Source organism: Microchirus variegatus (genome assembly GCF_963457635.1).
Source record: "Microchirus variegatus genome assembly, chromosome: 5".
NCBI classification, from domain to species: domain Eukaryota; kingdom Metazoa; phylum Chordata; class Actinopteri; order Pleuronectiformes; family Soleidae; genus Microchirus; species Microchirus variegatus.
The window spans coordinates 24,205,888-24,221,627 of record NC_139806.1 but is presented as its reverse complement, the minus strand read 5'-3'; the positions used below and the strand labels follow the sequence as shown (position 1 = coordinate 24,221,627).

The 15,740-nt window shown below is 42.4% G+C and overlaps 1 protein-coding gene across 1 annotated transcript; it reads left to right on the top strand.

Moving 5' to 3' along the window:
- Positions 1-3,388: 3,388 nt before the first annotated feature.
- Positions 3,389-15,489, top strand: unc119a2 (unc-119 lipid binding chaperone a2; the record flags this gene model as incomplete). The annotated part of the gene is made up of 5 exons (XM_083889640.1): positions 3,389-3,644; positions 12,270-12,383; positions 14,287-14,386; positions 14,491-14,663; positions 15,377-15,489. The coding sequence occupies 5 exons, from the start codon at positions 3,389-3,391 to the stop codon at positions 15,487-15,489; spliced, it is 756 nt and encodes a 251-aa protein (XP_083745766.1).
- Between the last annotated feature and the right edge of the window lie 251 nt (positions 15,490-15,740).

The following is a 15,740-nucleotide window of genomic DNA, read 5'->3' as shown; positions in this document are numbered from 1 at the left end:
TAGTATGAGAACTGTGAATGAAAGTAGCTCCGTAGTGACGGAAAGGCCTCACAGCAGCACTTTGGTGTCAGCTGAACAGCAGAAACTGGCAGCTCTACTTTCAGGTACGGTAGCCGTATACACATGGAATATGTGTGTCATTGTTGTGACATTCCAAGCACAGAGAGAATAGCTGTCACTAGCAGGTAAATTAACGTACACCCTCCTCTCTTCTCTGCTGCACTGAACAATAAGCATTTAGGAATGGCTTACTGAGGTCAGCACTTTGCCCAGACTTTCTGTCTGTGTAACATTGTGTGTGTGTGTGTGTGTGTGTGTGTGTGTGTGTGTGTGTGTGTGTGTGTGTGTGTGTGTGTGTGTGTGTGTGTGTGTGTGTGTGTGTGTGTGTGTGTGTGTGTGTGTGTGTGTGTGTGTGTGTTGAGTATCCATTAGATTCCATTATTGTGTCTAAAACACACACGCAAATGTGAAAATATGAACAAATATAACACAGCAGAAATATTATTGTGAGCACATCGATGATCAAAGTGAATTTGTTGAGGTTGGCTTGTGCGTGTCTGTGTGTGTGTTTGTGTGTGGGTGTGCATGTGTGTGTGTGTGTGTGTGTGTGTGTGTGTGTGACTTTTTACTGATGATGGCAGCAGATGTGACAAAGAGACAAGCAAACTCAGCACAGTGGGGTGTGAAGAGCACTCACAGTGACCATACAGCCGCTGTGTTCAGATACTGTTGGTATGACCACACAAATATAACCAACTATAGCATTTTTATTTTGTGGGGAAAGTATCCTTATTTCTGGGTTGGTGTAAAGTTATAAAACAGGAAACAAGAAACAGAATTAAAAAGCCATGGTAAAGAGATAATAATCAAGGGGTCTTGACAGAAACATCACCATGGTTACCTCTCTTCCTAAATGAATTCACATTCACAATATACTCCTGTACTAGTGCTGTAAATGTAATTATTGTGTCTTACTCAGCTTCACTCAGATTAGGCCAAACCATGTGAATTCGTTTACACTTACTGAGAATGACCTCTAGGGTGCGATGTTTCCACACAAATCATGGTTTTCCACATAATCCATCCATCTTCTACCCCTTTATGGGACAGGTCTTTTCCACATCCACTCAGTCAAAATGAAGCCATTACACTCTTAACTAATTTTGACTCTGACTCTGTTTATCAACCTCAAAATCATTGTAAATCCTGAATATTCAGGTATGTCTTCGTCTCATCTGGCGCTGTATGGCAGCTCTGATGGATAGTCAGGTGTGACTGAGCTCCAGTGACTCATGCAGAGACTTAACCTGCATCGGAGAAGTGAGAGAGGGAAAGACAGAAATAGATTTCAAGCCTCGCTGGGTTATTTTCATTCTGCTCCTCATTGCTGGATTATGCTGATGATGGTGTTGTGCTGCTCGCTGCGTTCAACAGCTGGATAAAATGCAGCTTATTGATAGATTGGAAATGTGCCTGACACAAATGCATTCTTTGCATGGTCCTCAAACTGTGGTTCGTGTACCACCAGTGGTACGTTAGCTTCCTCTGTTGGTACCTGGGGGGAAATACTGTTCTGCTGTATTAACCAGGGTATGTGATCAGAGTGGACCTGTCGCTGTAGTCTGTCGCTGACTTTGCTCGGTCTCGGTCTACTGTATTTTAACATTGGTGATAATTTAAAGGCGCCATATGTAAGAATGTGGCCAAAAACGGTTACTACACTCAAATTCAAAATAACGAGGTCTTTTAGGTTTGTTTTCTCCGCCATTGTAGCTCAGACGTAACTGGCAACCTGTGGTTGCTCGGCGGCTGAGACTCTACTGACTGCAATGATTGGTAGATGGCGGTAGGTGGCGCCACATGCCAAAACATGATTTCAAAACTAAACATGATTTGCAGTCTGCAAATCATGTTTAAAGGTGAAGTAAGTAGTTTATAGTGCCATCTAGAGGAGAGGCTGAAATTTACAACAAAGAACTGCTCCTCTGCTCACTCCCTCCCTTCCCTGAGCGCTACGGTATCCTCAGCCGGTCAAATGTCGTCCTCGTCGTCTTTCTCCGTGTCAGCAGATGAGGTTCGTGAGGTGAGGGAGAGGGCGAGCTACCACAGCCGTAGCAGACGAAGCAGAGAGAGGAGGCGGGACTTCCGCTACAAGTAAAGCGACGCTTGATTTGTTCTCTCGCATTTGTCCTTACAGGCTCCGGTAGAAACATGGCGTCTCGCTGCTAACAGTGGCAATTCAACCGCGGCCCGCGACCATGTTATTTTACATGACTTTTTGAAACACTACGAAAATGAAACAAAAAATATTATACAGCGACTAGACAATGCAGGAGCACATAATATGTATAAAAAAGTGGATTTTGGGTCATATAAACCCATAAATATTACACAGTGTCCCTTTAATGCAAATATTTTGCATTAAAGGTTTGTTGTTGGTGAGTTCAGTTTGTTATATGAACATTATTCCTGAGTCTCTGTGACATATTAGGAGGATTTGATGGCCAGTTGCTTTAGATTTATTACATAATGCACCTTTAAGAGAAAGAGACGGTTTTGCTTCCGTCAGTGGTCGTTCACGTCTTTATTGTTACTCAGTTTGCCTCCGAACAAGCGATAAGTCCCTGAGCCATGGGCCAAATGTGCCATTTTGATAAGTCCCTACATTAAAGTGTGGTTTACAGACTCATATCTTCAATGAGGGACATATCATTATTATGGTTCTGCATGAATTTGCATAAATATCTTCAAAATATATATATATATTATATAAAACAAATTTCCATGTGCACAAAACTGTGTGCAATTTTATGGCTAAGCTGGGAAAATATATTTTTCAATAAAAAGAGTCCACAATCAGATGTAGTCATCAGGAATATGCTTAAACCTGGTGTGACCCAAAGGCAGAGAATCACCCAGGTAACAAATACAAGCACCGTTTTGACCGTTGTTGCGTCTCTCGTGACGCGCGTTTGTGTCGACTTTGCGCACCAGACGCTTCTTGTCATCCGCACAGCACGGGAGCGCTGGCGCTGGGACGCCCCCCTCTTCCTCCTCTTCCTCCTCCTCCTCCTCCTCCTCAAAGGAAGAAACGGCCATCTGTGACCCTTTTTTCCATTTCAAACCCATCATTTCCCGCTCACATCCACACACACAGCTTCACTTGACAATCGAAATCGCGTCCTGCAGAGGAGCTGTAAAGGCGTCCGCGCTCAGCCACCGAGAGCGGCTGTCTGCGGAGACAGACTGCAGGCTCATTAAGACCAAGCGGATTTGAATTAAGCACCGGATAACAGACAGCAACTGTGCATCCTTCACAGAGGAGGAAGGGAGGGAGGCAACGGTTTGCATCTCAGGGTGAGGAGAGGGGGAGGAGGAGCAGTGGAGAATGAGCTATTCTTGTACCAGCAGGGGCACCAGCCAGGACACATCAAGCGCAAAGAAGACTGTCGGTGATAATCCAGGTACAGGCACCGGAGGAGCGGACAGCAGCGGCAGCAGCCCGAAGAAAACAACCGCGATGAGAGTGAAGAAAGGATGCAACTCGACTGAGGCGGGAGTCCCGATGACCAGTGAAGAGGACCTGCTGTCCAGCGCTCTGGTCACTCCAGAAGATGTTCTGGGTTTGCAGAAGATCACAGAGAGTAAGTTCGAGGGCTGTAAATGTCATTTATTATTCTAATTATTTATGCACGATATGATAATACCGCGGTGACAGGCGATTGCTCTGATCCATCATATTTGCTAAACTTCTGGATTTTCTCATGTTTGGCCATATCTTCACAAATACTTCTTCAAAAGACTCTCCGTGTTCATGGAGAGGCACTTTTCATGTCTGCACATGTACTTCAGTTACAAAGGTCTGCATCAGTCTTGCACAGCGGAGGTTTCATATGAAGTTAATCAGGAAGTGTCAATGTACTGAATAGCCACCAGGGGGAGACTTCACTAGTTGGAGAAAACTAAGTTTGAATGGAAGTTTGAGATAAAATGAGCCTGCATCCCCACTTGATTGGGATGTGATGGGAGTGATTGACAGCTGGTGTCAATGAGCAGGGGTGTGGTTGTAGGTGATATCTCTGAACCTCTGGTCGCAGGATGTTTAAAGGGACACTGTGTAGTATTTATGGTTTTATATAACCCAAAATCCACTTTTTTTATACATATTATGTGCTCCTGCATTGTCTAGTCGCTGTATAATAGATTTTGTTTCATTTTCATAGTGTTTCAAAAAGTCATGTAAAATAACATGGTCGCGGGCCGCGGTTGCATAGCCACTGTTAGCAGCGAGACGCCATGTTTCTAGCGGAGCCTGTAAGGACAAAAGCGAGAGAACAAATCAAGCGTCGCTTTACTTGTCGCGGAAGTCCCGCCTCCACTCTCTCCGCTTCGTCTGCTACGGCCGCGGTAGCTCGCCCTCTCCCTCACCTCATGAACCTCATCTGCTGACACAGAGAAAGATGACGAGGACGACATTTGACCAGCTGAGGATACCGTAGCGCTCAGGGAAGGGAGGGGGTGAGCAGAGGAGCAGTTCTTTGTTGTAAATTTCAGCCTCTCCTCTAGATGGCACTATAAACTACTTACTTCACCTTTAAGCACCAGCCAATCTGCAATTCCCAAGGCCTCACATTCACATTATTGTGGACGATGTCACAAACTGCTGCCACTTATGCAGGTTTCCATGTTTACCTTCTTCTTTGTTGTCTCTTTGGACTGAAGTGCGCCACCGAGTGGACTGGAAAGTGCTGTGCTTCATGGAGCACCTGCAGTCAGTGTGCATGGACTCAAATTGTTGGTTAGCAACATTTAGCTTGTACTCCTCAGTGTGTAGGTCACTGCAGTCTGGCGATGTCTGCTTTCTCCTTTGTCATTTCATGACATGGTCTTCCATGTCCATCTTTGTTCGCTGTTCTACGTTAATAACTCCAGCGTCCACATTGTTTTTCTAGAGATCTGTTGAGGAGCCAGTGGATTATGGGCACGCATGGAATGCTCGTCTCTGTACACTCTTAGAAATAAGGGTTCCAAAAGGGTCCTTCCTATCCTCACAGGTCCCACAACTTTATAGAGACACCTTTGCTCTCATGACATTGAGAAAGTGATAATAACATTCCATCCCTATTTACAGGCGCCATGTAAACACACGATAAGGCATCACTGTTGTGTAATCGTCTGCACATATCTATAGATCTAACCTCCTCTGCTGGAACCTTTACTCTGTGATCTATACAGCCATGTTGTCCTTGTTCACACTTGACCTCATGAGCCCCATGAGCAGAGGTGCTTATCATCGACTGGTCTGGATAAAGAGGAAGTCAACATGGTGGTTACATCAAAACAGAGAAGTTACAAGTTACATTTAAGTCGTAACTGATAGATAGATGGTGTTTGTCTCTGTGTTTCAAGCTTACAACTTTTCCCTATGTTGCTTTGTGAATTACTCCATAATAAAAGCTCCTATTCAAGAGCCCAGAACCATGTGATTGTTTCTGAAAAACAGTGCAGAAGTGCAGCCAGTGTATCCTCTTGGATCAAATCATCCCTTGTGTAGCTTGGCTTCACTTCAGGCTCATTTTATTTGACTGTAGAGGATGTGCGGAGGTGAGTCGGGGCTCATGCTTCAAAGCAGCCTTCATGTTTCCCACAGGAGTTCATGTCTGGTTCAGTGGGTGACGCTTGAAATGTTTTTCTTTTGAATTTTTTTTCCCTTTGATTTATAATGATTTTGACTATTTAGAATGAGGAATCTTTTGCCTTTCATTTACAAGCCCAATTCCTTTCCTCTCGTCCAAGGGTTGACCATACTGCCCTGCCCTTCTTCTTATACAGAAAGTTAATGTGTGATAAGTAATGAAATTATGCTGCTTGTCCAGTCCAACATAATCACAGCTTACAGAGAGAGGAAGCGCTCTGAGGACGTCCTTTGGCTCAGTGTGTCCTCTCTATTTATGTAATCTGGTCGTTTCTTTGACTGTTATGTGATCAGTCAGGTTTTTAGGAACGGGAACTAACTCCATATTTAGGGTTGATAGTGAACAAACAGTCTGTTTTTATCTGCAAATATGCTGCTATTGACGCCTCGTTTAGTCATAGTTAGTTTTAGGCACTGTCTGTTTGACCTTGTGGCGACCCCACACTATTTTTTTTATACAGGAAGTTCCTGTTACTAAGGCTGTGTCCGGGGTATGGATGTATAATTATGAACTGGATAGAGCACCGCCCCCTCTGCCTTGAAGACAATTTTTACATGGTGGCCACTGTGGGTACTGCAACAGAAAACCCTATGGAGCCCAAAAGCAATTTTCCCATTGACCACAATAGTAAAAGAGACGCCTGTAAAAGTGTCCACAGGACACGTCCAGACATGGACACGGCCTTTTATAGATCTTTATATGGCAGTGACACTACTGCGCATGCTCTATGGTCCCCATAACCCGGAAATAAACGCGGAAGTCAAAAACTTTTTTGGCATATGCGCTGGGTGAGCAGCTTCATAGGAATGAACGGAAGCGAAGGGGCGGAGCTCTATCCAGTTCATATTATATATCCATGGTCCGGGGTTACAGTCTGGGTTCCGAAAGGATGTCGCTAAATGCCACACATGCGCAGAACCAGTTGGGTTTTGTTATGCTGCGACATTTGACACACTGTACCTTTAACTTCATTAAGCTGACAGAGCAAAAATTCAGTTTTTTCGGAAGTCCAAAAATGTAACAGTCAACAAACTGCTGTTTTCTTCTTCTATTGTGTACCAGCTGCTTCACTCATTACTGGGTCAAATCTTGCGGAACATGCACTGAGCGCCGAGGATAGTTTTGGGAGCAGATTATCTGGGTGTGTTCTCGTTGTTCTAGTCTAGTCTAACATCTTTCCTAACGTCATGTAAACGTACTGAGTGATTCTCGTCGACCAAGCTGGACTTATTTCCAAACTCAGTCATCACAGGAGGGAAGAGGAGGCATGTGTGAATCACCACAGCAACGTGGATACATGCTTGAATCACTACGGCAACATGAAGCGTCTCCTCTTGGTTACAGCCTGTGAAACATGCATCTCTCTGCTCTCTCCCACACATTTCCCCTTCGACTTTCCGTCATCTCCTCGCTCTCCTCCGCTCCTCTGTTTTACAGTTCTTAACACATCACCATGTCACTCCGGGGGCCCTGAGGAGCTGTTTTGTGACTCTTTTGTGTTTTGTTTTCCTGCTGCTGCACATTCCCAAGTAGCTGAAACTGATTCCCCTTCTTATGCAGCTATTTTGGAAGATGATTATTAGGTCATATTATTGATGGTTAAGGAAAGTCCTTGCAAATCATGTTTGTAGTAATTTCGTGAAGCGGTCTGTGTCACAGCTCAAAATGACGTTTTCTTCATACCTTTCAAAAGGATTCATGGTGCGTTGACTTATTTCTGTGTCAGCCAAGCGAGAGAAGGACTCGAACAGGACAGTGAACTGACCTGTGATGTGTGAACACGTGAGTGACGTCACTCATATGAATCTTAAAGCTCCCATAGACCGGAAGTTCCAATTAACGCTGTTTTTTTGGTGTGTATCTGCGGCATTACCTCGTTTATGAAGACCTGACGTTTCGAAACAAACAGTTCAGCCACTGCTGAGAAAGCTGGGTTTTATTGGATTCTCTGGCTCTGGAAGCGGTCTAAAAAAGTCCTGGAATTGCAATGTAAGGATCACTTCTGAACAGCAGATCGTCCTGCTCCGGGCACTAGTCCGGGCACATCCGGTTGCGTACATTGAACCGCAGAAGAAGAGCGTCTGTGGTGGAAGTGTTTCACTTGCGACAGTGTCTTCTGACTCTTTGAACTCCAGTTCAAAGGCGTAAAAGGGACTGCGGCGGGGAGTCGTGACGAAGCCATTTTTAAACATTGTTTTGATAATGAGTCGCACGCAGCGCATCCACCGTTCCAGAGGGGGAGCTGCACTTCTGAGAGCTGGTGTGCTAATTAAGTCACTTCCAGGTACCTGGCCAATCACAAGACAGTTGAAAAAGCTCTCGATGGCTGGCCAATCACAGTCTGTCTTCTGGGGCGAGATTTCAGTCTGAATCAGCGCAGCTGACGAGAGCTTCAGTGACGAGAGATTTCCATTCGGCTTCGGTTTGCAGCAACAAGGAGGTTTTTAACCATAAAAACAAGTAAATGCATGTAAGTAGCCCTCCATAACTCACATATATGTGCGATAGGACCACTCTATGGAAACTAACTGAGATTTGGCCGGTGACATGTTCACAGACATTCACCTAAAACCAGGTGTCTATTGGAGGATATCAAGTGTGAATCACATTGGTGTCAAATTGAAGAAGAGCTGAAACTCGAAATTAAGACCACCTCGGGAAACTTCAGTGATCCAATGGGAAGTAGAAGCTAATTTTCCACTTTTTATATGCCGTCCATGTTGTTGGTCTGTGAGAATGGTTTGGTTTTGGAAAGCAAAAGGTGTGATCGAGGTGAAGGCTTGTTCTGGTGCTGCAAAGCGTTGAAAGCTCTTCATATCAGAGACTGTTTACGAATGTTGAGCAGGTATTCATGCTGATTTAGGAACAAAAGCTACTTGTTTGCCGAGGGATATTACACCTGATTTCCATTTTTTATGTGAGCCGCATCCACAAACCTCCATCACTGATCTCCTTTCCTTCCCTTGTGTCCTCATTTTGACTTCTCTTTCCCGTCCCCTCATTTAATTTCTCATCTCTTTTTGCTATTGCACTGTTGCCATGACACTGAGGTCACTCGCAGATGAATTCAGGTCAGTAAGGCAGAGGCGAGATGCGTCACCCCTCTACACCGGCATGCTATTGAAACTAAATCACAGTTCACACAGCGATTTGAAGAGGAGAAGCGTTAATCATATCCGTTTTATACTGAACACAAGAAATAAGGTTTTATGAAAAGCACAAGATTGCTATCAACTTTGCATGTGATTGACCTGCTTTTACAAAATCAAAAGTATTTGATGTATTAAAGGTGAGATATGTAAAAATGTGGCCAAAAACAGTTACTACTTTCAAACTGACGTAACTGGCAACCCGTGGTTGCTCGGCAGCTGAGAACCTACTGACTGCAATGATTGGTAGACGGCTGTAGGTGTCAAAACATGATTTCAAAACATAAACATGATTTGCAGTCTTCAAAAGATTTTTGCTTGCATTTTGTCTGTACTGTTGTTGTTGGTGAGTTCAGTTTGTTATATGAACATTATTCCTGAGTCTCTGTGACATATTAGGAGGATTTTGTGTCCAGTTGATTTAGATTTATTGCATAATGCACCTTTAAAAAAAGATTAGTTTACATGAATAACGTCATAAATCTGATGAATTTAATGCTCTTTTCTGGGGGTGTTTATTATAATACAAGATCACTTTCTCAGTTATTATGGCCAAAAATTGTTTGTACGGTCACTACCGTAATGACAAATATATGGGCGCAAAGCTCTATTTCTCTGCTTTCTGGTAGTTTTTGAAGCGGTGTAGGAGTTTTATGGTAATGAGAAGCCAAAAGCCAAGCGACTTCACGCAGGTTTTAAAAATCCCGGCGATACACACTCATTTTAGCCAAAACTGACTGCACCTTTAAGGATTTCAAGACCTAAATGCAGACACATCACAAAGGCAGTTTAATGCACTGAGGATATTTTGATTCAAACACACAAGCAGCACCTGCAGGCAGGCAGATGCAAACAAAGAGGCCAAGACTCTGTGAAACACAAGGGAATGAAGCCGAAGCGGAAGGAAACACAGGGGAACAGACGAAGTGACTGAGTGACTAAATATACACACAACTGGTGGAGATAATGAGACATAGGTGTCGCACATGAGGAACATGACAGGAAATCCTAAACAGAGTCTTTGTCAAGGAGTCACCAAAGGCAGGGGTTCACAATTGAGTTTGCAGTTATAATGTACAGCATACAATAATACAAACTATATATTTTTTTATGGTTATTGGTTGTGTTTTGGTTGGTAAATGTGTTGTAATCTGAATCATTGTGTTCATACAGTATAATATATACCATTTTAATGGTTAATGAGGTGCTACAACTATTTTCTTCAGAGTGTAGCGTTGATCTTTGAGCGCCAACAAAAACAATTGCACTGTCTGTATTTCTCCGTCATAATTTAGCATTTTTTATTAGCATAGTAGCATCTTCTAATGATTTAAAGGGACACTGTGTAGTATTTATGGGTTTATATAACCCAAAATCCACTTTTTTATACATATTATGTGCTCCTGCATTGTCTAGTCGCTGTATAATATTTTTTGTTTCATTTTCGTAGTGTTTCAAAAAGTCATGTAAAATAACATGGTCGCTGGCCGCTACTGCATTGCCACTGTTAGCAGCGAGACGCCATGTTTCTACCGGAGCCTGTATAGACAAACGCAAGAGAACAAATCAATCGTCGCTTTACTTGTAGCGGAAGTCCCGCCTCCACTCTCTCCGCTTCGTCTGCTACGGCCACGGTAGCTCCGCCCTCTCCCTCACCTCACGAACCTCATCTGCTGACACAGAGAAAGACGACGAGGACGACATTTGACCGGCTGAGGATACCGTAGCGTTTAGGGAAGGGAGGGGGTGAGCAGAGGAGCAGTTCTTTGTTGTAAATTTCAGCCTCTCCTCTAGATGTCACTATAAACTACTTACTTCACCTTTAAGACAAAATATTAGGAAGCAATATTCCCTGTGTATTAAAACGGGAATGAGAACAGGGAATGATTTTATGTTACAGAAAATTACTAGAATGAAACTGAGACAATATAAAACCTTTTTATGTCTCTTTAAAATTGGACAAAAGGCTTCTTGAGGTCAGAACTGAACTTAACAGATGACTTCAACTGTGGTGAATTGAGGATTTAAGAATTGGCAGCGTAACTGGGTCAGACTGAACTAGATCCCATAATCAGTGTCGGGTTTTGTGTTTAATATGGTTCCATGTGCCAGTGATTGTAAAGGTGAGCTCTGGTAAGAACAGCTAACCTGAGCTCATACTGTGCCCAGTGTGGTTAGTAAAGCATTTGGCAGCTGGTCAATGATGAGGACATGAAGTGAAGTGTGAAGTGGATCTTTTGAAAGCTGCTGATGCTGAAGTTTGAGGATGTGGTTTGCAGATGAGCAGCAGTTTGATCTGCTGAGTTTCCCCTTAATGTGTCGTGCAATTCAAATTACACACACACACATAGACGCGTTCTCTATCAAAGTGTTCATTATCACATCCCACAAGGACGGAGTCTATCAGCTGCTTCCAGCAGTTATCCTCAGATCACGCACATTTGAACCTCGCACACACACGTTAACAAACACAGTCTCCCATTCTAACGCAGTGTTCTCATGGGACTTCATTAGGATGCTCAAAAGTAACAATTAGCACCCGGCTAGCAAAAGCACAAGGACAACACCAGCTGTGGTCGAGCATATTATACACAATCTGCTCACCCAGGGTTTGGTTCTTCTACAACATGGATTCTCCTGCATTAGGATCAGTTTTGGTCAAGTTACTTATGTCTACTCTGAGTGTATGTGCTTGATCTTATTGGGACCAGTTGTCCTCATGCAGACCAAAACCTGGCGTAATTACTGAGGATCTGATTAAGTCTATTGCTAGGGTTTGAATTGTGGTTAGGTTAAAGTATCAGGAGAGCTAATACTTGGACATGGTATCTTGATGTTTTTCTTGTGGGAGTGAGGGGAGCGAGGAGGCCTCAGTGGAGATGATGGAGAGATGTTGCAGCAGGTCCACGTCCTGACCAATGATTTCGCTGGATCATGCAGAGAGCAATGTCCACGGAAGAGTCCACTCTGCTGGGGAATCTTAATAAGCAGTGACACTGCCTGGTGAGGGCAGGAAGGATTAGAGGAACAAAAATAACTTGCGTCTCTTTCATAGGTGTGTGTTGCAGGTATTGCTCATGGTGTGGGGACCTAAATCTGTTTACACTGTCACATTATTGGGATGTTTTGTCCTTATGGGGACTAAAAGCAAATCCACATAATGTAAATGATAACATTTTAAGGTGAAGAGATGGCCAGTGGTTAGGCCATGTTATGTTTGGATAAGGTAAAGGTCAGTAGTAGTTATGGTTAAGGTTAGAAACCAGACTGTGTGCGTGTGTGCGAGGACCAAATAAATGCAACTTTTAAGGGCTTTTTCAGGATCAACGTCTGGCTTTAGGATTAGATCAGGTTCAATGTGAGGTTAAGACGTGCGTGTTCCTCTGTAACTCTCTGTCCGTCTCTCCCTCTCTCTCACTGTTAGATTACCTGTGCAGCCCGGACGATAATATTTACAACATTGACTTCACCAGGTTCAAGATCAGAGACATGGAGACCGGCACAGTGCTGTTTGAAATCACCAAACCTCCATCCACAGGCGAGTCACTGATTTATTCTCAGCATCACCTTCATTAAACCTGTGAAAACCTGCAACACTGCAACCAACATGTTTCTGCATTAACCTACAGAAACACTCTTAAGCTAATATCTCTGTCGAGTAAGTGCTAAAAGCTAATTTAGCTTAATCTGGAAATGTTGGTTTATGTTCCAAAAGTAACAAATAAACCCAGTCAAAGAAACTTACATTTTTAGACTTCCTTATTTAGCATAGTAACATATTAATCAGCTTGCATTGTGACCAGGAAGTGCTAAAGAGATAATTGTCAGCGTATTCAAGCTTCTGTTGTGATTAGGAAGTGCTAAAAGCTAGTCTGTAAATGTTGGTTAATGTTCCAAAAGTAATAAGTAAAAAAAACCACAAAAGTTGTTTTTTGGAGTCACAGTGTGATTAAATGGCAGTCTTCCTATTTTTAGACTTCCTTTAGTAGTAAAATAACAAAGAGATAATTGTCAGTGGATTCAAGCTTACATTGTGACTGTGAATTGCTAAAAGGCTAATTTAGCTTAGCTCCAAAGGTAACAGGTAAATCCAGTCCTAGACAAAAACGGTTTGTTTTGGAGTCACTATGTGACCAAATGGCAATTAGCCTTAATATGTTTTACACTTTTATAAGTAGCAAAGTAACAAAGAGATAATTGACAGCATATTCAAGCTTCTGTTGTGACCAGGAAGTGCTAAAAGCTAGTCTGTAAATGTTGGTTAATGTCCCAAAAGTAACAAGTGAAAAAAAAAATAGCAAAGACTGCATTAAAGCTTACATTGTGATTGAGAAGTGCTAAAAGCTAATTCGTCTTGGTCTGTAGTTGTTGCTTAATGTTCCAAATAATTAAAAATCACACAAACACAAATTTGCACTGCAAACCAGTGCTTGTGCGTCCCCACATTTTAACATTTTCTTAATATAAGTAGCAAAGAAACAGTCACAATGTCTCGAGTCAGGACTCAGACGCAGAGAAGGTTCAGTTGATAAGGATCTTTTATTAACAACCAAAGTTCCTCTGATCATAGTAACAAAGCAAAGTACTATGAAAATTAACTAAAAGCAAAAGCAACAAAAATTCAAACAAAACAGCTATGAAAAGATTAACAAAAGACGCTCCGACTGGAGGAAAACCTGGTAAGGTAGATAAACTACACAAAATAAAATTCACTACTTAAGAATGGAGAACCTATGACTAACTTCGAAACGTTAGACAAAATCTCAAATGAATCAAAAATTAAAACAAAATGGGTGTGAACTTTAACTACAGCTATGGCAAGAAACTAACGTATCAACAACTACAAACAAAAAAATCACTCGACTTGAGGAACAAGGCCTACTTTAGGAAAAAAGAACGCTGAGGCTGTGGCCAGGGCGTGGAAGCAGGCTTGGGCGATCAGGTCGACAGACGAAAACACTCTGGCACTTTAATTAAGTTTAATGAGGAACAGGTGGAGGCAATTGGTAATCAAGGCACTGGTGACACATGAAGGAAGGGCAAGTGTTCTGAAACGAGAGGAGAGTGAGTCTTTCAAAATAAAACAGGAAATGACAGAACAAAAAATCCCAACACAAGACAACCCTCGCCACGGTGTGACAAAATTGTAGGTGCTTTCAAGCTTGTGTTGCAGTCAGGAAGTGCTAAAAATCTAATTCAGCTTAGTTTAGCTTAGCTAAAGTGAAGAGAGCTTATTATTTTAAGTATGTATATGCTATTAGTATGTCATCATTTAGGAGAAAAAAGCAAATGCATTATGTTTTAATTGTTATGCTATATGCCTTGATTTGCCCCTGGGGTCATAGCTATAATGATTTTTGGAATTGAAATAGTTTTGTCCACCATAGACCATTTTTAAAAGAATAATATTTTATTTATTTTTGTGTTGTTTTTCTCCTTAGATAAAACAGGCGACAAGAGGGATATTGACCCAAATGCTGGCCGCTTTGTCCGTTACCAGTTCACGCCAGCGTTCCTTCGGCTGCGGCAAGTTGGCGCCACGTAAGTCAGAATGTTTCATCGTTATTTATCAGAAGAATGAAAACGATGTCTTCAATCTCCATCTTTTTCTTCTGTCTGTGATTTCTCTTTCTTTTTTTTTGCAGAGTGGAGTTCATGGTTGGAGAAATGCCCATAGAAAACTTCAGGATGATTGAGAGACATTATTTTCGAGAGAAGTTGCTCAAGAGTTTTGACTTTGAGTTTGGCTTCTGCATGCCCAACAGCAAGAACACGTGTGAACACATCTACGAATTCCCACCTCTGTCTGAGGACGTCGGTAAGTCCATAATTACACACACACACACATGGTGTCTTGATGTTAAAATGGATTGTACTGTTTAGTGGTAGAAAAAAGACATTATTCATTTATTATTCATTTATACTGATCACCTACAGCAGGGGTGTCAAACTCATTTTCACTGAGGGTCACATCAGCATAATGGTTACCCTCAAAGGGCCAGATGTAACTGTCATACAAAATAAATATAACTAAATGTAACCAGATATAATGTAAAATAAAGGTAACTACTCCGTAACATATTGCTATGTTCTAACTTTCTGTATTTATGACTTATTCAAGTTACAAATGTGATGAATTATAGATGTAACCTGGTCCGCGATGGCGTTTTTTCTGCTGCAATCACAGTCTCAATCTCAATTTCACTCGTCGCGTGATACACATACAATTAAGCACTGCGATCTAGCGGCAGGATGCTGTCGTTTTGCGGGTAACGCAATCGCCATGCATTATGCGAAATGTAGTTTATGGTCAACGTCTTAAAGCAGCATCGCCCTATTTTAACACAGATTTTTAAGACCAATTAATCACTCACAGGCCACATAAAATGTGCCCCCGGGCCTCGGGGCCCCCGGGTATAAAATATTCACATTTAAGAAGCTAAAAAAAAAAATTATCAGGGAGCTTGTTTTGAAAAACTGTGATTTTATGCGTGTGCGTGTGTGTGTGTGTGTGTGTGTGTGTGTTCACAGTCAGAGAGATGATCCTGCATCCATACGAGACGCAGTCTGACAGCTTCTACTTTGTGGACAATAAGCTGGTGATGCACAACAAGGCGGACTACTCGTACAACGGTGGCATGTAGAGGCGCAAGAGACGTATGGACTTTCCTGAGGCACGATCGGAGTAAACTGGCGGCGTTAACATAATTTTGCCACACTGCCATCCAGAAATGACTCATACAGCTGTGTGTGTGTGTGTGTGTGTGTGTGTGTACACATACACAAAAAGACATGACACACGTAGTTCAGTTTGGTGTGACGTTGCTGTAACAGTGTATGTGTGTGTGTATAACATGATAAACCAGCAAGTGAGCAGATTTTGCTCTTGAAAAAA